At 42.3% G+C, this 23,059-nt stretch overlaps 1 protein-coding gene across 5 annotated transcripts in view; it reads left to right on the forward strand.

Annotated features, from left to right (window-relative positions):
• Positions 1–23,059, forward strand: part of LOC125005202 (protein unc-13 homolog C) — a 97,317-nt gene that overhangs the window by 37,864 nt on the left and 36,394 nt on the right. For all 5 annotated transcript variants that reach the window (XM_047580321.1, XM_047580322.1, XM_047580324.1 and 2 more), the window contains 6 exons: positions 1,998–2,154; positions 2,614–2,682; positions 10,849–10,938; positions 11,999–12,127; positions 18,662–18,795; positions 20,811–20,896. In XM_047580321.1, the coding sequence (XP_047436277.1) occupies positions 1,998–2,154; positions 2,614–2,682; positions 10,849–10,938; positions 11,999–12,127; positions 18,662–18,795; positions 20,811–20,896 (665 nt within the window). The remainder of the gene's footprint in view (positions 1–1,997; positions 2,155–2,613; positions 2,683–10,848; positions 10,939–11,998; positions 12,128–18,661; positions 18,796–20,810; positions 20,897–23,059) is intronic.

The raw sequence follows: 23,059 nt of genomic DNA on the forward strand, positions 1-23,059 counted from the left end.
AAAATGGGCTCAGGAGATGCAGCTCTGAAAGCACAATGGGAATGCAGCGGATGCCGTCATCACTCTCTTTGCATCGCTCTCTTTGCTCGCATAACCCCAAGTGCTCCTGGGTAATTTGGAGGCTGAAAGCAGAGTAATTAAATAGGCCTCGCGATGAGAACAAGTTTTGTGTTTTCTGTGTGTGCATGTGCGTGTTTGTGTGTGCATGTGTGTGCGTGTGTGTGTGTGTGTGTGTGTGTGTCAGGAGGAGGAAGAGTAAATCTGTAATCGTTACTCCACATAACTCTCAGAAGCAATGACTCACTGAGCAAGATGTTCCGAGCATAAAAATGTCTGTGTCCGGCTCCAAGCGCAGCATCCAGCTTTGCATCACTTGCAGTCCTGCGGAATCAATTTATTGCATAATATAGAAAATGCAAATACCATTTTGTACTGCCCAATTCATAGCGATGTGAAGGGATATCATGTGGACTGTAGGCTTAAATCGTCCAAAGACGAGCTCTGACGTCCATATAAAAGTAGAAGGCACCAATCTTTTTTTTTTCTTTTTCCCATAGATAAGAAGAATACGCATTTAAACATGCAGTGTGTTGTGATGCTATTTATAGATCTCAGCCTACTTTCTTGCTTTAAGCTCTCAAGCGTCTGTACTGTAAACACATCCAAGACATCCACATGTTCGGTTACTATGGGTCACGCCAGAGGCCGATAAGGTGTTCTGTATGTTCTGGTGCATTTAAGTAAACATGGAGGTTATTGCACTGAAGACTTCTACATGTAGTGTGAAATCTGGAAAGACATTATACAATGCGTCTTGCTGTACATATGGATGTGAATGGCGGTGGTTGCCAGTTTTGATGTAAACTGTAAGCACCTCAGAATTATGATGTAAGAGGCGTTCCACGTGGCTTGAGAATCAGCAGGATGGAGTGTTAAAAGAAGCATATGGTCTCCGCTCGGGCAGAGATCCCTGCTCAAACCAGGCTCCCGTGCTTAATTACCGCTGGGTAGCTCTGTGGCGGATGTGTGCTGCGAAAGATCACTCAAAAAAAGGTGTTGACACACGTGCCTCCCTCTCTCCGTGTGCAGTCTAAAAGTCACAGAGTTAAAAAGGCGCTGGAGACCGGGGGAAAGGAAGCGAGATGTACTGTATTTAGACACATTTAGACATCAAGTTTGCCACAGTGAACGACCCCTGCTTCAGTCTTTCCCCTGTGGGAAAGGTTACCCGTGTAATTTTGAAACACTGTGTAGTACTGACTGGGATCTAGCTTGTGTGCCTCATAAATATGAGTTCACCTCAATGAAAAAAAAAACAAAAACAGAAAAAAAAACCACTTAAATTGTCCCCGTGGGTTTTTGCTGCAGAGTGAAAATATTTAGTTTAATGGTCCTCTGTAAAATTTGCATTTTTAACTTGTGTTTCTAGTCGATGTGATTACAGCTCAGCAACCACTGAATCCCTTGATTTACTATCAGTTATTACTCCTTTGCTCCATCTATTACTTTCCAGCCTCATGCTGTTGAGAAGATTTATTAATGGCATAATTTCACTGACGCCAATCTCTACCAGAAGAATAGGGCAGTGAGCTACTTGTGCTCTACCAGCATAAGTAATAGTTTGGAAGTTTTCTCTTGAGCAGACAGAAGGTAAATAAAGTCACGCTGCACGGCAGTATGTCTGCTCGTTTTTTATTGTTGTTAAAGTGATCAACAGAAGCAGCACGGTAGTGGATATTTTTATTAGCCATATAATTCAGTTTATTTTTTCCCCTATGCTGCAGCTACATTTTCAGCACAGTGTAGCTTGTGGATACTGAGATTTTTATTTTTTGTGTTTTCTATTCTGGCATTCTTGTTTGGATGTAGGGTCTCAGAATTACCTGTACTTCATTATGTGATTGTATTTTTTTCCCCATGTCGGATAAATTATGTCTAATTCCCTCGTTCTCTGAGTCAGTTGTCGTAGGATAATGGCTGTTTATTCTCCTCTGCAGGCATTTCTCTTGTTTGTCCGCCAAATACATGTGTCCTGGAGTGCCAGCAGTGATGAGCAACCTGCTTGCTAATATCAATGCCTACTTTGCCCACACCACCACCACCACCACAACCACCGCCTCCGCTTCCGACCGATTTGCAGCCTCCAACTTTGGGGTAAGTGCGCCCACTGTTCACTCGCTGTCTCAGATCCGCCATCTATTACAGTCATGATGTATAGAGAAATAAACATGTGAGATTTCTATTCTCTCCAGTTAGACTCAAGTAACATCTTTTACAATCTGATATTGAACCACTTACATCACACTTTACGTAAGAATTCTCTTTGTCTGCAGCAGCAGGTTGTGCACTCAGAATCAACGTCTTTTGGGAATCTGCTAGTGCTTTCCATTTAAACTTTTAATAAGCTAATGCTATAAGGCATCAAATAATATTTTTAGGCAGAATGCCGAGTCTGGCAATACAGCTAAACCACTAAATTTTGTCCCAGGAAGTAAAAATGAATCACTGCAGGCAAAGAAATTCTAAAGGCCACGCAGAGTTATAAATTTATGGGCACAATACTTTGGGTGTGGTGACACTCTGAGCTGAAAAATGCATTTCTGATTTTGACAGAGGGAGAAGTTTGTTAAACTCCTGGACCAGCTGCATAACTCGCTGAGGATCGACCTCTCTAAATATCGGGTATGTGCGAAATTTTTACGTGGTGTGAAATCATGTTTATGTCTGTCTCTGTAGCGTCTGTTTCCGTAGAGTAAGGGTTGTCCTTATAGGCTGGTGTGAAGGCAAAACTGATGTTCACAGATTTTTAGTGGACATTAAGGTGTCTCTCTTTTCATGCTATGTAGCGACAGATCTCTTTTTTGTGTGTGTGTGAAAACACTTGTGGACATTTAGTTAAAACTGACTTTTAACAGCTTACTCTAGCTGTAACTTCTTTGGCAGTGTATTCTAACAGGAGTATACATGACATGCCAGCTGAATTATTTCATACAGGTCTGTGTATGTAATGCTGTCTACTTACTGCTAAAACATGGTAAAAATGCAATATGTGCGTGTGTCTGATTCAAGGATTGTACTCTCATCTTCCCTGCACTCAGTTCCATCAGTTTATTTGAAACACACGGTGGATGTTAATGTCAAGTGCAAAGGTTTTTTACTCAATATCAGGATTAAGATGCAGTAAATGTCACTGTGGATGTGTCATGCTGTGTCATGATGGCACTTGGCCATGCATGATGTTCCCATATTATTATGAGCATTAAAAGAACACTTTGTGGTGTTAAGCTACGATGATGAAAGAAATGAAGAGCCTAGCCACATATTGTGCATACATTGCCTCGTTGGCTTTGTGCATTTTAACAGAAACAGAAATTACTATATTAAATTTCGTTTACCTGAATGATAAATGGCCAAAGGTCTTTTATTTTCCTGTTTACTGCAGACTGTAGTCAGTGGTGCAGCCAGGCACATAAATGTCAATAATCAGCCTACCAAGGGGCCTTTCTGCATCTCAAGAAATAGTGCTCCTCATAGTTCAATAAATAGACCCTGTAGTGAGGGTGACTGTATCTCAGGCAAAGGTGCTTTCACTGACATCTTGTAAACACTTGTTCGGGAGACTATGTACTCGACATTTCTGTATGTAACAGTTACATCCCAGAGCACGTACATTATTAATGACTAACCATGTTTTCCCCCTTGCAGCACATCATTATATGTCTTAAGAGTTGGTAGTTGATCTGCAGAGTCACTTACTTAACACAGGTGACGCACACAATAAACAGAAGGACAAGTTTAAGGGTCCTGTATTGTCATTTTGACATACAGCTGTAATGCAGACAGTATGAAATTGCGTTTCTCTTTGAGATCTGTGCAGACTTAGCGAAGCAGGTAGAAGTCTCACTTAAAATAGTAAAAGATTTAAGCTAAAATAAGTAAAGTGCAGGGTGCATGGTACCCGTCCTGGGTCAGATCAGCAGTTCAGCAGTCTAACAGCTTGTGGGAGAGCTGTGCTTTGTAGATGTTCCGGTACCATTTGCCTGGTTGCAGCGGTTCAAAGAGCTTATTGAGAGGGTGAGAGGGGTCTCTGATGATATTCTGTGCTCTGTTCCTACAACGAGTCTGGAAGAATAGGAGGCAACGAGACTCTGATCACTCTCTCCGCCCTCTGCAGGGCCTTCCTGTCTGCCACCTTTGAGCTGGAGTAACATGAGAATATACAGTAATAGTAGTTTACTGCTTTGGATGACATTTGTTCGCACATCATGGACGTATGTTTGGTGTTACTGAATTATAGCTATCAGGCAGCATTGCTGTGTGAGTCTGACTGTAGTGTGTTACTAGCATACCATGTTACTGTTATCATTATTATTAGATGTATGTTACCTGTGTCCACACATCTCGTGTCTGGCACTGGCGTTTGTTGCTGCCTGATTTGGGATCGTAAGGTCACTAGTGCAGATGCCCTCTATGGCTGAGGTGCCTTGAGCAAAATCCCCCACACTGCTCCCTCCGCTTGCATGACAGCTCACTGCTCTGAGTGTGCTCATTACTGTATGTGTCCAAATGAGTGGGTTAAATGCACAAGACAAATTTCAGCTGTCTGCCAAGGCATCCCCCACACACCTCAGCTCCACTCACACTCAACCTGAATTAGAAGGGAGTTAGATGTGATGGCTGGAGCCATCCCCCTGAGCTTAAAAGATCCTGTGATTCTAAAACTTGGGCTAATCACTACTTTCTGACAGTGAGTTGCACTTCTTCCAGCCATGACACAAAAACACGGCTCAACTCATTCTCTTTTACACGTTTTGTTATTAAAATGAAATAAAAATATCAATATTCTGAATGACTACGTGACACATTCTTGAATCATTTTAACTTCGGCACACCTCCTTATCGATTTACCTCTGCAGCGGAGAAAACATCCTACCCACACTCAAATTATATGATAATAGTTTCCAAATAATTATCTGACAAACCAAGAAACGGCAAAACGAATAACCTGAACCCCGGAAATTAATAGAGATCTGCTAGGTCTTGGGCAAATTGAAATCCTGACATACAGCACATAATCTTCCAGAACAATCCCAGGAGAGCTAATCCTGTTAGACACCTCACACACACAGTCACACACTCATCTCGCCTGCACACTTGCACATGTGTTGATACTCATGTGTTCACGTCCAGATGCATAATGCAAATATGTGTCTGTCTTCTCTCTCTTCACTTATTTTCACCGCCTCCTCTCTCCGTATGCTCCCTCTCCCCGATGCACAATCCAGTCCATGCGCTCCCAAATGTGCAGACATCCAAACTGCTTCACACTTCACACTTCTCTCCAGCTGGTGGCGTGACTCTGTGAACCGTAGCTGAAAGGTGACCCACTCACTTTTAATTTGACACAAAAGGCACCGTGTGGCTGAACTACTGTTCTTTGCCACAACACTCTGTGTGAAGTCACATGTGATTACAGAGACACACCCTGAAAGCAGCGCACACCGCTGTGTGCCTTTGAAGGGGAAAATAGGACGGATGAGAGAGAGCAAGACGACAGCAAGGGAGACAGAGAATGAAGTCGCTAATAGCGGATGGGGATAAAGAGGATTTGTAGAGACACAAAACAAGCAAAGGGAATGAGTTGGAGGAGAAGATATTTTAAACAAGTGGGAGAAAGTTGGATGGGAAAGCGATGGAGAGGAGAAATAGATGATGAAGACTGAAAGGCATGGTGGGCAAAGGAAAAAAAGGATAGAGGGGGTTGAGTGAAGGAGAGATTGCCTCCTTTATTTCAGATGGCCTCGCTGTCTGGCAATGACATGTTCACAGGGAGAAGTCACAGAACATCACATTGGCTTTTCCTGCCAGCACCGGCCTGCTGCTCTCTTGTCAAACCTGCCACAGACCGCTGCTTCATGCACACATCCACGCCCAGTTCACGCTCTCTCCCCCTCTCTCATTCTCTTACTTTCCGAAGTGACACAGAGTTTGTCTGCCACTATCGGACAGTAATAAGATTCAGATCTGGCTGCTCCCGCCCGCTCACTGTATGGATTTCCCTATAATGACATTCTGAGGGATATTGAGTTTGCTTTTGTAAAACAGAGGCCTTGAATCAGCAGAGAGGGAGCCGGCTGCATCTGCCAGTCTGCATTTTGCTTCATATGCATTTCCTCACTTTCAACTTTATTCCAACAGCCCAGATACATGATGAAACCTTGTATAGTCAGTCAGTCCCAGCTGGGATTTGCAGGTTTCTCCTGGTCTAACATAAAGTCTCAGTATTCATTGCAGGCTGCGAGGGATTAGGGCTCTTGGCACAGTTTGGGCAGTTTGATGTAAAGTGATGTTTGTTCAGTACGCACCTTTGGGAGTTGCACGCTATTCTCTTAAAATAGTACTCTGGGCAGTCTAACAGTGGGACAAAACGGTTACTTAATGCAAACAGCTGGTGTGTTGATTTGTGTGCTACTTCCTGCTCTCTCCACTACTGTACCTTCAACTCCCTCCAGAGGGATTATATCATATTTTGCCTGTGTAATATTATCTAATACTTGTGTCTTATTGAGGCTAATAAACCACTGAAAATTACACTTCTAGAATTATATCCACAAGATTGGGCTGATGCACTGACAAGATCTACTGACAAACATTCCCCACAGCCTGCCGCAGAAGCCTTTATCCCTCTGTTTCTTTCTACCTTGTGAGGGAAGAAAATATTTGGAGAACACAAGCTACATTCAGATGGTTGCAAGTACTTGGGGTAAACCTGTTCTTTGAAGAGCAAAACCCACATTATCCAGAGCTATCCCTTTGAAATGTATGACAGACAGCGGGAAAATCCAAGCAGATGAGACAAGCTGGTATCACCTCTCACACAGTTCAGGAGATAAGAAACCCCTCTGTGCCAACTGTGTGAAGTCTTCTTCTTCTGGAGTAACAAGAAGGAGGCTTTAATATTCATTGTTTATAAGCATAGATGCATCATACGCGCCTGGCTTAGGAGGGTTCTCTTGCCCATCCATCCTTTTTATGATGCCCATCCAGAGTAAGCTGTGCTGGCAGGAGGCTGAGCAAGTTAGTCCACATGTCCCTTTTACCCAACAACACTACAGCTCGTCCTGGGGATTCCACGGCGTTCCCCCGTCAGATGAGATATACCTAATCTAACTAGCGTGCTCTGAGTCAGGGTCTTCTATCATCTTCAATCTATGCCCTGAAAATTCCCAATGCTCGGCCCTTGTATGAGATTTGAATTTGACATAGTGTGCCAAACATAAACCTTGGGTTGGTTTAAAGTGCAAAACTATTAGATTGTGGGATATTCCCTTGTCACAAAATGTCTGTAAAATTCATCTGAACGTGCATCAGTTAGGTGTGCAAATTCTATCATGTAACTACGGACATACAAATCTGCAGACACACATAACACAAGCCTTGGCTCAGGACGGTCAGAGTGCAGGTGACCCATGCAGATTTCCTGTGTCAGTGTGTGTCCAGCGCCATCAGCGCATGACTGCTTTTGATCTCTTTTTCCACGCGATTACCTGCACTCGCTCCACCTGTTTGACTAGCAACTTTTCAGCCACTGATTCTTTAATCTGCACAGGTCAAAGTAAGCAGCTGAAGCACTCATCCACTTTGGTTGTTTTTTTTGTTTTTTTTTTACCCTGCCTACCCTGAGAGACTCACAATACCAGAGATTTACATGCAGTGTTATACACACACTGTTACTACTGCACAATGTGCCGCGCACACCAACGACAATATTAAAATTCAAAAAATGGAAAAAAGTGCTGATGCTGGACGTGGTGTGCTTGCACTGTTTTTCTTTTTCTTTTCATCAAGAAATATGCTGACCTTCGTTTCGTCGATAAGCAGCTTTACAGTTTTGCGCTCAGTGTAGGCACTGGCCCAACATAACGTTGAGTGTAGACCAGAACAAAGGCAAAGAACCAAAAGCTCATCAGCATCACTCAGCCTTCATGTCATCTCATAATGGACTTTCTGTCATCTTTGTAAGGCAGGTCTGATGTTGTCTCTGCTTTTGGCTCATGGTGGGATGCTTTGCTTCAGTACGCTCATCTGCGCGTGGGCAATAAATTTTCTTTGTTTATCTACTAAAAAAGTGGGAGGTTTCAGTGTTAGTATTGTGTTTTCAAGCAGAGGAAGTGTTAACATTATTTTCAAATGTTTGTGGCATTGGTGATCAGCAATTAATCAGCAGATTTTAGGTTTGTCAGCAATAGAGGGTTAACACTTTATTTAATAACACTTCTCTAGTTCACAATTACAGGTACATGCTGTTTTAAGCTTTTCAGAATTCCTCTACTCTGGTCTCCTGCTGGAGCAGTGACTGTAATTTAGACAAATCTCATACGGTTCCTCCTTGCTTCACGCAGATGTAGTGAATAATTAATGCAGTTTTTGTCGTCCGCAATCAAAACCAGTTGTCAAATATCAAATTAGATCTGAAGCTGAGATCATAACATTCCGTTTGCACCCGTTCGGTTGTTGTTGCCTGCTTTGAAGCGGTGTAAGCGAGTGTCAGTAAGCACTTGACTGTAGTTAGCTGCAGCAGTTGAACAGATTATGTGTTGATGCCAGGGAGCCCACTGCAGGAATTAACACATTTAAAATGCTAAAATGAGAAGCCCTCTCATGTTTAATGTATGGAATATGCATATATAAAAAAAAATGATTATGTGCAAGCTGAATGAAATGGATCGGGCCACTGTTATCACTGAAAGGCAGACTGGCAACAGTTGAAATTGCACATTTTTATGAGTGTGTTTCCGGCTCTTTCTGAGGTGATTTTCTTATCCAGGAGAAAGGTATTAATGCCCCTTTTGGAAAAACAAGAAAGCTCAGCTCAGACATTATTTGAGGAATGGAGCAGCCACTGTGGATTACCATTATTTTTCAAAAAATTCTACTCAGCATTAAAATCACATTGTGTTCTTGGCTAGTTTTGCCTTTATAAATGCTGCACTTTTACCAGAAATGATCAGGCAAAACATAATGACCACCTCTAACAGACGTAACTCATCGGAGAATGGACATGGGCTTTCTGAGTTCATCGAGTGGCTGATTGAGGCTGGCTGCAAAAGGGAGCAAATCTCCACAGACCTCCATGTTAAATAGCCCAACTTTTCAGCATTATTAAACATGTTTACAGCCTGGTACAAAAAATAGTTTATTTCACTATTCATGACTGTACGGGAATTTTTTTCTTAACTCATTGTATTATTTATTATTAAAGTTTAAAATTCTGCATATTTAAGGGCGTTCCCGCTTTGAGTGACCAGTGGTAGCCTGAGCTAACAGTTAGCGAAGAGTTGGGTGGGGGAGTCTCAACTTGCCATGTCATGAGCATCTGAGTGTGGGCGGAGTAAAGATCATCCAACACAGGCTGTGGGGCTTCATTTTCAGGGTTCAGAATCCAATGAAAGACATCACGACGGGTTTGTTCATAGTATATACAGTCAATGGTTCCAGTGCACCCCCCCCCATGCCATGGGGTGGGGGAGCCTGGTCTGGTCTACGAGGGTGTTACATGTCCACGTAACATCCACACAAATGCCAGGTCCAACAGTGTCCTAGCAGAACAGTGTATTGTCACATGATGCTCAATGTTAGTCACTTCTCCTGTCAGTGATTTTAATGTTGTGGTTGTTTGGTATAAGCATTCAAGGCTACTATGAAGAATCCACGTTTTTCAAAGAGACTAATGGTTTTGCTTGCGTTTGAAGGGTACGCACATGGGAGGTGGCTCTAAGAGAAATGTCACTCTCAGCAGAAAAAAAGAGCAGTGACTGATGGTGGCTCTGCGCCCCACGCTTTGATCGTGAAGCTACACACGCTGCAACAATACAGAGAGAAAAAAAAAATTCTTTCACACCCACCGTAAAAATTCTCTGCAATGATCTTAAATCACATTTAAAGATCCAATCTGGATGCAGTTTTTCAGCAAGCTGCAAATGATGAAATACTGGGATGAAATACGGGGATGCTCCTTCTCATTTTCTTTTTTCACATCAGCAGCCTCATGTAGTATAATTGGTCCACGTTTTCCTATGCAGGATGTGTCTTGAGCATGTTTGCCTAGAGGCTGTTTTGTTTATTTCGGACTTTTAACTTAATGGTGAGTCTATAGAGAAATACAACATAAGCTCTCAGAGCGGCTGAGGAATTAATGTTCATCCAGATTCTTCTCGGCCACAATCAACAATTGTTCCCAAAAACTGGAGTGTTTTATTTTGTTTGCTCTTTGGAACCTGGTAATGTTGAATCATTTAACATCCCGGTAAAGCTTTCTATGCTGCTCACGTCCTAATGATGTCAGTCAGTTTTTGCTTCTGCTGATCGCCCTTGATCCCGGGGAAGATTTCTCCTGCGCTTGTGCTATCAAGCCTGCGGGTGTGAAGATTTGCCCCCATTTTCTGACTCTCCAGTGTGCGTGTGTTGGTAGGGGAGGCATAGAAAACAAGCTAAATGTTATTAGAGCCCTAAGACAGTAAGAGAAGTGGGATAATGTATGTGGCCGCAATGCCTTTCCTCAGAGCTGTCAGAGCTTTATATGCTCTCCGTCACGCTGCTCTGCCCTGCCTGATGACTTCATGGCCCTGAAATAGAGGTTTTCATCAGCAGAGACCACCCTTGCCCACTAAACGATTAGACAGACAGTCATTTCATTATGATTGCTGGGCATTTCTCTATAATCAATTTTGATGTTTTGACCTAAGCGCTGTGACTCAGTAGGTGCAGGTGTGTGACGTTACAAGGCTGCCACCAACAACATCTCCTCTTTCCTCATGTCATTTTTTTCTGCTCTCTGTTTCCCTCCAGGATAATTTCCCTGCAGGGAACCCAGAGCGCCTCCAAGATCTGAAGTCAACCGTTGACCTGCTGACCAGCATCACCTTCTTCAGGATGAAGGTAGCTTGTGTGTGTGTTGGTTGTTACCGACTGTGAGGTGGCTGAAGCGACGTCGGGGGCATGACATTTGATTGAAGTGAAATTGACATAAACCTAATCTCTGGGATGAATGACAACAGAGCACATCAGTTTGTAACCTTTGTATATATCTAATATATCTGAAGCTTTTATCACAGAAGTGCCACGCCCCCTGACTGAGTGACTCAGACACCTTCAGTACTGGTAGTGGCCATTAAATCTTGCAGCGTTCAATTATAAATATAAACCCAGATTGATTTTGGGCACGTTTCATTTAGGTGAAATCAATTCAAACTCATAATTCCCGAAAACCTGTCCAGTGCAACACCATTGACCATTCCAAACCAAATAATTTATTGTTGCACAATTTCATGCTTGCAGGCTAATGCACTGTGGTCGACTTTGCGTAATGCGTTGGTCTGCAGTCTGCAATAAACCACTATGTTTAAAATGCTTCCAGCTCCGCCTGGTTTCCTCTCCCTCCCGCAGACACGTCTTCCGCTGTATGAAAAGCTTAGCTCCATCCAGCTCTCTTTTGGTGGGAGTGATGTTGTAGCACGGGAGCACCGAGGCATAGCTAAGATGGCAGCTGTGAGCAAAGGAATGAAAACTGTCACTTTATGTTACACAGCCTTTCACTCTGTGCCATGCCCATGCTGAGCCTTACCGTGTATACAGAATGCACCACTGCTCACACACCGGAGATTCACTGCTACTGTACCATCTACCCCACTTACTGCACCTAAATGCCCATCTGGCCACATGTCAATTATGATATACATAATATATGCAAGTAGGTTGTTCTTCTTTATGACAAGGAAATGATAACTTGGTATAAATGTTTAAAGCACGTAATAGATATCATTACATCGAGGCTGATGGACGGACATGTCTTCATAAAGCAGACGTCGCTACTGTCTGGATCTAGATTATAATCACTATATATAGTATTTGGATGATTTTGTTTTATATAAACTGGTAAGAGACCTCTGAGATGATCTAATCTGCTCTTATTCATGTGTACGTTTTTGTGTGTGTGCAGGTACAAGAGCTCCAGAGTCCACCGAGAGCCAGTATGGTGGTGAAGGACTGTGTGAAGGCGTGTCTAGACTCTACGTATAAATACATCTTCGATAACTGTCATGAACTCTACAACCAACTCCTCGACCAGGTAATCATCTCATATCCTCTTGACCACAGGTCTTCAACATGGAGTCCGCGACCAACCCCTAGGGGGTCCGCAGAGGTACAGCAGGGGGGTCGCAAAATCTTTGGTTGATTGGACATTTTATATATATATATATATTTTACATTTTCCCCCACAAATTTAAATTTCTTCAGCGATACAGGAGCTGTCTCAACAGCGCATTGTTTCACACCAGACCTGTCAATCTCAGATTCCCAGGCTCCCCACAATTGGCCTGCATTTATTTATGTAATTAAGAAATATGAAGAGGGTAAAGTGCCAGCTAGTTCAATCAAAGTTAGGCCCGCTGCATGGTTCTCGTGCCAGGCATCTGCAGACCTGGTCAATTATATTATTGCAGCTACATCGCAGCACCTGCTGAATGCCCCAAAATCTGAAATACTGCAGTGTGCGGGCATGTCTGCTGCTCACGATTACTTTGGAAAGATTGGCTTGTTGGTCACACAAAGCCTTGACCCAGTCACTTCCTACTTCCCCTCTGTGTAAAATCACTGACAGCTATTGCATTTTTATGGCTGAGCAGAAGAATGGGGAGGCAGGCGTAAATGTACATGTACGATGGGAAAATGGAGACAGAGTCCTTAAAGGTGGAGTAATGTGATACTGAGATATACTGCTGATGTTTGAAATCCTCATAAAAACAGACCTGTTCCTTCAGAAGCACACATATTACCTAGCCAGCGACACTGACACCTCGCTACTGTGACGCTACTACGCTGCATCCATCTTCAAGCATTTCCACCTTTGATCACTGATGTAAACATGGCCCCTAGTCATTGCCTGATCATAATGCTTCCTTTTCAAGTTATATATTTTGACCTTCCCCTCTTACGCTGTTTCAAGGTTTTCTCCTTCCTAGAGTTCAACACAGATTTGCCCTCCATTTTTCACTCATCCTCTTTTTCTCGTTGGTCGTCATTTTCATCTTCTTCTTTTTTTGCATCATCTTCTACTTCTTCTTATGAATGTAATTTTTGCTCATACATCCCTGTTGCTCCTTGACTGTAACAGCATTGTGTGAGCCGGTCTGAGACACTTTTCCAATTTACAAAGGCCAGGGCTGTGTACAAACACCGCGTTTTTTTCTTTTCTTTTCTTTTTTTTTTTTTTTTTGCAAAGCACGCATAAACACAGAACAGATAGCTAGCAGACCATGAAGAGACACTCACTGAATTTGACACAGAGTGTATTGGATTTTTTGCCTTTTCTGTGGTTCTCGTTTCCCGTCTTGCAGAGTAACATATTTTGGTTGAAGTGTAGTTAAAAACTTGTTCTACAAAGCCAAATATTAATGCAAAGGGCAATTTCAAAATGCATTTGTTCACCACTACTTCTGCTGCGGGATTTGCCTTCTACCCGTTTAACTTTGGAGTCCTTTTGTTCCGTTCACTGTAGTTGTGATTGTTATGACTTCCCAAGGCTTGAAATCTATATTCCAGCCCATGAAGAAGAAGAAGAAAATCTGCTAAATATTTTTTAGCAAGCACATTGTTTTTTTAATGATACTGTAGCAGTAAGTTAAGAAATGACTTGGGCAATTACACCATTAGGCTAATGATATGTTTTTCCATTCCCTAACAGTTTCTATCGACATTATGTGTTTCATGACCAGCTCACAGGGTAATAGCAGGCAGACTAATAGAATGAAGACCTATGTGTTTTATGTTATCATAATGATTCTTTAATCGTGCTGCATTTCTGAATCTGGAGAATGTGAAGAGGAAACGCAGTGTGAGCAACAGCTGCTGAACTTTAATGAGAGCAATAGGATGCACAACAGGATCATTTATCCTACAAACTAACAACTTCTAGTAATTAACCAAACTTCTTCATAATTGACGTGTAATGTAGACTTTCAGAACCTACTTGCATCCCGTGCAAGCTGTTATTGGAATGGCGGCGTTGCTTGCTCCAAATACATGTAGAAGAAATGTTTGAGTCATGTGCTCGACCAATTACATAATGTAGAATGCAGTAATTGTTTCAGAGCCGCTCCTAATTTATTCGTCCGGCACTCGAACATGTCCTGTCACCTGTAGAACGCCGTGTCTTTTTCATCTATCCCCTTCGCCCTGTCACAAAGCGGATACCATGCCCACCCTTTCAGCTCCAGTATGCTTTGTGCTGATGTGACAATGCCAGGAAAACATAAATTGAGCTTGGTGTGGCTGAAAATCAATAGTCCATATATCCTGTCTGACGTTTACCATGCAATAAAACGTACGTAACGGCTGTTGCCAACTTTGCATGAAAGACTAATAAGACTTATACGAAGTCCGCAGCGTGGAGGCACGGAAAGGTAGCCAGGCATTGGGCAGGGCTTACCCCATGCAAATGATCAGCTGTGTTCAGCCTTATTTTTTTTGTCCGCATGGATTATATATGAGCACAGAAAATAAATTTCTGCTTGAATGATATATTGTCCTTGCATAGAAATATTAAGCCATACTGTCGACTCATAAAAGAATATAATAGAATATAAATAGCATTCCACAAGGACCTGAAGGCATGTTCTTATATTAAAAAACTCCCAGTTACATATTCACCAACCATAGCAGCACCAGTGTGCACAGTATGCTTCTTCTCTCATCACAGAACCATTTTTATAAGCTTGTTTTCTTGTTCTCTGGCCCTGGCTGAGTAAATAATCAGTCAACAGGCAGCTCCGCCTGATTATTTTACGGTTTGCTTCCCAAAGAGAATAGCCTCCACGCCGCAGAAGATAATGTCTTTTTGGGTCGTAGTAGCGTGCAATCTCCTCAAAAGTTGAATAATAAGCTCCCTTTGTTTAAACAGCCTGAGGGGTTGTAAGCAATTACCAAACCGGTGAGATAGACACTCGCGCTAATTACATCTTTGTCCAGCACAGTTTCACAGTCGACGGCCTCTCCATCAGCGCTTCCCGCACGGCGGAGGAAGGAGACATCAGCTTCACCCCAAACTAAACCTCGCTGTGACTATAAATTATTATGTTTCCATACACTGGCTAGCCTTTGACACAGCAGATAGAACACAGCTCAGACCCCAATTCTCCAACTGCTAACAGTGACTGAGTGTGGCGGCACGAGGACTGACACAGTGGCAAGGAAAGATAAAAAAACAAAAAAAAAAACATCCCAGGCACACCGAGGCATCTTGCATAACATAACAACAAAGCTTTCTGCCTAGGCATAAAATGACTGGAGGGAGGAGGGGCGGCGGGGGTCCAGCTTAACCATTTCTTAAATCCTGGCATTGAAGAGAGGGTTTTGAAAAGCGAAGGCAAAAGGGAATTGTCAAAGAGGAGCAAAAGGAGAAAGAGCCATCATTTTCATTGGTGTTCATCCACTGTGAAGGAATGCAGGGCGGCGATGATGCTGCACGTCGCAGAGGCGGCTGGTAGCATGCACGGGGATCATATGTGTGGTCTGTATGCGTTCATGTTTATGCATTACATAAATATTCATGCCTAAGCAGACAGAAAAGCAGAAGCAATCTGGTTTTGAAAATACAGCTTTTTGCGCAGGAAGGGATTAACTACATTTATGGGAGGACCCATGGGAGCTGGAAGACCACTCCACTTACTGAACAAGCAATTCAGACAGATTTGATAAGTATGTCTCTTACCAACATTTGCCAGCGGTACTCAAGTGGAGGCTTTGTGAAGGTTTCAAGAATTTTTATTTATTTATTTATTTTAATCATGTGACTTTGAACGGCATTTTTCATCTTCGTAGTATGTATAAATACAGCATATTATTTATTTATTTGGACCTTATCATGCACGACAATGTGTTTCAGCTCCGCCCACACCTCATTCCCCGTGGAATTTGGTCAAATTCTCGACGCACATCCCTCAATCAGAGACTCAGTAATTTGTGTCACTTTGCGAGAATTGATGAGGAGCCAGTCGTATGCTAATGCTGATTTGTCCCGCACTGGGACTGAAAGCGCTAAACATCAACCACTAGCTACCCTCTAGAGGAGTTATGCGATGCTATCAGTATTTCTGCAGGAGTCCCCGCCACCCACTGCACCAGGAGTAATCAAACTACACTGGACTCTCGGATCAGTGCTGTGTTCACCTCCTGCTACAACGGAGAGCAAAGCCCATGGGTGTGTTGTTGACTGTAAAAAAGGCAGCAGGCTACTTAATCACCATTGACAATGTAGAGAATTTGTACCTACTTGAAGCGCATACCAATGAGCGAAGGGAGCCTACGTTCCATTTTGGTAATGTGCATACAGCATCCGATTTAGTAGGGATGACACAACCTTCACTGTCCTTCATATGCATATAGTTGTGCGCACACACACACACTCAAATACATGCACATACAGGCTTTGCATAGCTGTCTCGCCACCTGCAGAGCAGTTTCTTTTATTATGCACATCTCTAATGTAACAGAAATTTTCCTTCCAGCATGTAGTGGCGTGTCTCCCCCTGACCTCTCAGGTCTCTCACACCAGAACATCCCTCACTATTTGAGGTCAGCACTGCTATTCTAGTAACAACTATAGGTAAAACCCTCAAAAGAGGATTTCATGTGATCAAAATGGTTCAGTCTGCTCTCACTTGTAATCAGTTATTAATATCTCATTAGTGAATCCATCACTGGCACCGCCTGTCTTTATTTATCATCGCACAGATCAGCAGTTTTACATTCTTGTAATTGTAAGTATAATTTTCACGTTAGTTCCATAGACAGCGCAAATGTTAAGGATGTGCAAATTAGAAATTCATGAGCCCTTGATCAGCGTGATCTATGCGAATCTCATCTCGTGTCTATTGCTCACAAGATGACAGACTTAACTTTTGCCTGCCCGGACCGAAAATGATTGAAGTAGTGAATCCTGGAATGACGTGATCGACTGCTGCGGAATCAGCTGTAAGCCCTTTCTGCGGCTCTTGTTCCTCCGAGATTAAATTTTGAAGCGCCTCCAAGTGTGATGTCAGCAAGACATGCCACGGCATAACGTTCCGTACAAGGCCACATATTTAAAAGAGGAATCAGCTTCATCAGACGCAAGCTGATTATTTTAGGAAGTGATTAGATTGTACCGAAGATAAACGAACTCTCGTTGCATTTTCATTTCCCCAGCTCTCCCTATGTAGCGTCTTCCCAGTGTGCAACACCAAAGTCGATAAGCTGAAGGTTGCTAAATAATTCAATCTGAATTTGTTCCATTTTTAAACAGAATTTTCCTTTCATTGGATACACAAATTTATCCGGTCAGAATTACACATGCAGATGAGGGAAGGTTTATTTGGGGAGGGTACGTGTCATCACTGTCGACAGTCGTATATTATATTTGCAGTGGTGCGTAGCTGTGCAGGTGTATTTACGTACAGCCTGTGAATGTATCTGTGTACGATGCCAGAGTGTCAGTGTGTAATAGTTTGTGGCAGTATGTGAACTCAGCCGTTTTGTGTGTGTGTGTGTGTGTGTTTTCACGTCAGACTGAATGTCTGGGACAGTTGCTTGCTGACTGGAGATGAGTGCGGTCACACTCGGTGTGGGGTGAACAGATGGTAGAGTCGGTGAGAGGTTTTGGATTCAACACCTTTCACTCCAGTAGAGTAACAGAAACCTCTCCCACATGTAATTTACGCGCATACACTATTAACGGTAGTGCTTTTAATTGGTAACAATTCAGTGCTGTTGTTGATCTGAAAACACACCTGATGGTTTTAAGTGAAGTTTAGAGTTGTAACATTAGACTGGAATGTTACAACCATGTTACACAAGTTAGAAGTATGTCTTTTCAATCGTGCTCTGAGCAAATGTGAACTCATTTCATACTAGACACGGCACATTTATTTATTAATTTCGCATACCAGCAGGACTTACTTACCTTGCTGAGGTATTTGTGGAAGCAGCTTTTATGCCTTAACTCGCTGCGGTTTTTACAAGTGATCCAGTGACACATAAGTAACTAAGTGCGCCAAACCTTGTTCTGAATATAAGACAAATACACTGCATCTTCTTCACAATAAAACCAGTTTGTATTTTTAGCAGCAGGAATGTTTGATTTGCATTAGCAATACAGCGAGAATAGTAAAATATACTGCATTTAAAGGACATTGTCGTGAAAATCTACACGTGACAGGATCTGGACTCTACTGAAGACTTTTTATGGTTCCTCGTTTAAGTTCTTCCTCTCCATCCTGTCTTTATGTCATGTGAAATAGGAATGTATTGAGATCCACTTTTCTCAGACACAGTGGAAGAATGAATACTTACATCCAGGCCCTGATACAGACTATCAAATGTAACAGTAATGTTACACGACCACTTGTTGTGCATGATGACCCCCCCCCCAAGTAGGGACATCTTACAGATCTTAGGGAACTTTTTGGGTTTAATGGAGTATGATTACAAGTACATAAACATATTATTGAGTATAGCATAGGTCTGTTAGGTACAAGTTCCATCGTTGTTGGCCTTTCTCTTAGTCAAATGTTTGTATATACTCCTTCAAACTGAACCGCGCCGTCCAAATTCTCTTTCTCTATAGAGCCGGAAGCAGGACCTTCCCAGAGAGGAGCAGGGTCCATCAATAAAGAACCTGGAATTCTGGCCGAAGCTCATCACTCTCATGGTGTCTGTAATCGATGAGGACCGGACGGCTTACACTCCAGTCATTAACCAGTATGTACTTTATTTTTTTTTGCTATATTTTCCTTTTTTTCTGTTTTCTGATTTCATATTATTATTATTTCATGTTATTATAGAGCATAACAAGACTTTTTCCGAATTCTTTCATTTTCATGTTGAAATTCAAGGTCAAGGGAGAAACCATCTCTGGTTCCTCATCCAATAAAATGGTTAAGCACATAACTGGCTAGTATGGCAGCTTCAGGAATAAGGGCTAAAATATCCTCCTTACAAACACATTTTTGATCGTTGTCTTAATGTTCTGCATGTCTATTACTGTAATTACCAGTGTCCTCTATTTAAAGCCCCTAAAACAGCAAGAAAAGAAGCTGAGTTCTCACTAAAACTGGCCTTGAAGTTGCTCATGTTGATGAATCATTTACATATCTGTTCGATACTTGGTATTTATATAGCATTTATTTGTTTGGCTCAATTATTCCTGACTATTTTAATGCTTTATCACACACAGAGGTATAATTAATCACCATTGATTATCTCGAGGATGATTTAATTAATCAGAGATGGTTGAGAGCATGCAAAAAAAACTCTTCGCTGATTGTCTCCTGTAAATCTGTATATTTTTTGAATGGGGAGACGTGAATGAGCACGGTGCTGCAAAAGGTGAACTCACTGTCACTATATTATGTAGCAGATGAGAGCTTTGTATGTAGAAAGGCCGGTGGTGGTGATGGTGTTGTGGAAGGTTCAAGGTGTTCAGCCTTCTGCTGCTTCCAGGTTAATGGGTGTCGCTTGCCTTAAAAGAAATGAAATGAAGTATATTTTTCTCTTTCTGCCTGGCTCATATCTGCATATCCTCTCATGTGCCTCCACCTTTTTCTTTTCACCTTCTTCTTGCTGATTTACGATGCTTATTAAGACTCTGTTTATGCCCTGAGCCTTCTCTCCCGCACTGTCTAATGATAGATTTGCAATATTCATGCCCAATGCCTCCACATTACCTTGGTCAAGTTCCAGATTTAACCCAACTCTTATGCTTAAGCGGACTTGTTGCCTTGGAATGATAGGCTCCGTAGCTTTGAAAAAACTTTGAAAAAAGTCTGCTGCTGTGCGCTGAGAATATTTACACGGCGATTTAATTAAATTAACCGATCCACGACAATTGACAAACATAAGCAATGGAAAATATTTCCAGAAATACTATTCATGCAGATAACATTTATATCAACACGCTCACGGTGAACTGTAAGCCATTTACAGATACTGTGTACACAGATACTGCAATCATTTTACCGTGAAAGCTTTTCAGTGTCTGCCTTGTCTACAGAACATTATGTGGGTGCGGGACGGAGAGAAGTTTTAGAGATAAAACATGTTTTACTTCAGTTGCCACAGTGTAAAAGTCAACCTTCTGTTTTAAGTATTTGTTCCTGAGCCCTGCAGATGGATGTGTTAGAGGTTGTGGAGGGAAGAGTTTTAGTGTATCTGAACACCTGCGCATTGGTTTTCTGCAGGCGTGTCCTGACTGAGCACATAATTACTGTTTCAATAGAAATTGTCAGACAAATGTGTTTGTTGTTAGACACCGAGCGGCCTTCTGCAAAAGTAAAACATCCCCAGATAAACTGACCTTTCTCAGACCAAGGCCCCATCATCCATAAATGTCCTCCTATCACTGTCTGAAGATGCGGGTAATTAAACCATTGACATCTCACATTCGGGCTCTGACTGGAAATCTATAGGCATTCAAAATAGCAGTTTACTTTCCAAATAGGATGCCACTTTCGGTCTCTTTCTTTTTGCTTTGTCATTTCCTCCAGCACTTTTTCTCTCACCCTTAAGCCGCCGCGCATGCATCTCAATTCCGCCCCAATTCAACTCGGTTCAGAAAAGGCGGGGGATTATTAGATTAGGAGATTCACCAACCATGTCCTCTTGCACATCTGTTGAGTCATTTGTTAGAGATTCAGGCAGGGCCAAGCTGTCAGGCCATCCACCCGAGCGTCTCATAGGGAAATGAGTCTGATTGGAATCCGTTTCAATTCCGCCAGGTTTCCGCAGGAGCTGAATGTGGGCAGGATCAGTGCTGAGATCACGTGGAACCTCTTTGCCCTGGATATGAAGTATGCAATGGAAGGTCAGTATCGCTGCTGGTCAGACGATTATCAACAGCATGAGAGTGTGTGCATGTGAAATGGAGTGAGCGAGAGATTAAGATAAATGAACTGATTTGGTGTTATTGAAGAATAATAGGTAATGCATGTTGAGTAGTTACCACTGAATGTGGAGCCATTAGCTATTTACTAATTAACAGTCGGTTCTTATTGGTATTTTTATTTATTTATTTTTTTCATTTCTCTGTAATTACACGAGAATGTGTTAGCCTGCAATAGCTCTGAGTGCGCTTTATTGGCTGGTGTCACACTGTTGTTTATTGACTGTGTCTGGCTATGGTCAGCTGTGCTGGCTATCTAGATTATGCTTTGCTGCTTTCACTCTATTGATTGCTAGAGAGAAACTGGAACTTCTATTAATCAAGATAAGCAATTGATCAATTTCACAACCAAATCGAGAGGAGGTGCTGGGCTTTTGTGTCCATGTACTTTTGAGTGTGTTTGTGTTCCGACTGCTGCCATAAGCAGTACAAATGTGAGGAAATCTATTTGACAAGGGGACGGCCTTTGAAGCCTCACTGAACTCCCTGTTCGTGTATAACTGAACGGTTTGCAGTGTTAATGTATCATGCATGTATTTCACTATGGATTGCGTGCATGGTGGAATGACGAGGAATAAACGCTAATTTTGCATGTCAAGGGGGTGATTAAGAATCTGTAATAAACCCAAATAATCACTTTCTTCCATTATCACCAATTACTCATGAGTTTAAAAGCCGTCATATGTTGCAGCTTTGGAATTTGTAATTGAAACATAAATATCCCACAAAATGCTCTTCACAATGTGGGTCTTGTGAGCTTTGGTAGTTTCATACGAATATAGTCAACAAGAATAAATATTATTTCCAAGACAGTAGAGCTTCAGAATGATTAAGCAATAAATCTCAGATCTGCTCCATTGGTACGAAGACAGATGTTCCTCGTTTTAATGTGGGGTTTGACTTCAATCTCCACCCCCTCTTTCTCCGGCTCACCTCCCATAAGGCATTAAATGCCTCCTGGAGGCTGTTTTTGAGCTCGGTGGCTTCAGGATCAAACCCCACAGGATGTATAGTGGGGAGGCGGAATGCAGAACAGAGCTAATGTGACTCGGGTTGTGAATGAATCTTAAAACATGCGAGGGTGTTTGTGCGCGTTTCTACTTAACGACTCAGCGGGGTATCACCCTTGGTTATAACAATTTATGGGTGTGCTCTGAAAATGCACCCACATAGAGCTTGCTATGATCGTGCCTCTAAAAAGCAGCGCGTCGTTATGAGATTCATGACACAGAAAATCGTGCAGTATATGCCAGGACACGCCATGCTCAAGTTTACCAGATTCATCTTGCTTGTCTGATTTCTTCATGTCAGTCAAGTCATTTTCTCCCAGGCTAAATGCTTGTTTGGGACACAGTTTATCAGATCTTTTAAATTTTGAGATTAAGAGTGTCTCTTATCCTCCTGCTGCTCTCATCACTTACTTTGCAGCTGCAGTGTTTGGTCTAAGTCACATCTGAGCTGCATTAAACGTGACAAAAAGCGTCATATTTGTCACACTGAGAATGACAGAAGAAGTGGAGAGGAAGCAGTAAGAGAAGACGGTAGCTCTGATTAAGATCACAGATTGGAAATGCTCCTCAGACTGCATAATCGAGGAGGACCTAAAAGCTTATTGGTGATTATTATCCTCATCTTCACCTACATATACACTACCTACTGCTTTCTCTGCCCTAAGCCATCTTGTGTTGCTATAGCAACCAGGTGCCATGCAAAGACACAGCAAACTGCAACACACACACGTTTATGGGAAGCGCGCAGATGCTAAACATGCAATATTTTCTTTACACATGAGATGCTTTTAAAAGGGAACGAGCTGCAGAATCTGTATGCATGTAAATGTGCCCTTACGTACGTTTTTTATTGTTGCCACTATAACCATTCTCGTAGCTGAGTGTGTGCACATGGATGTGCTTTTCTAAGGTGAGGTAATGAGCTGCCATAAAGCGGGGCGATGGTTTGTATATAAGATGAAATTTGCATTAAATCACATGTCGTAAACTGACTATCATTTTTAACTTTCAGCGTGTTTCTGTCAAATGAACTGTGGTACCTTTAATGACAAATGAGCTGGCAGTCAAGCGTGAG

The sequence above is a fragment of the Mugil cephalus genome, chromosome 3 (assembly GCF_022458985.1).
Source record: "Mugil cephalus isolate CIBA_MC_2020 chromosome 3, CIBA_Mcephalus_1.1, whole genome shotgun sequence".
In the NCBI taxonomy this organism is placed as follows: domain Eukaryota; kingdom Metazoa; phylum Chordata; class Actinopteri; order Mugiliformes; family Mugilidae; genus Mugil; species Mugil cephalus.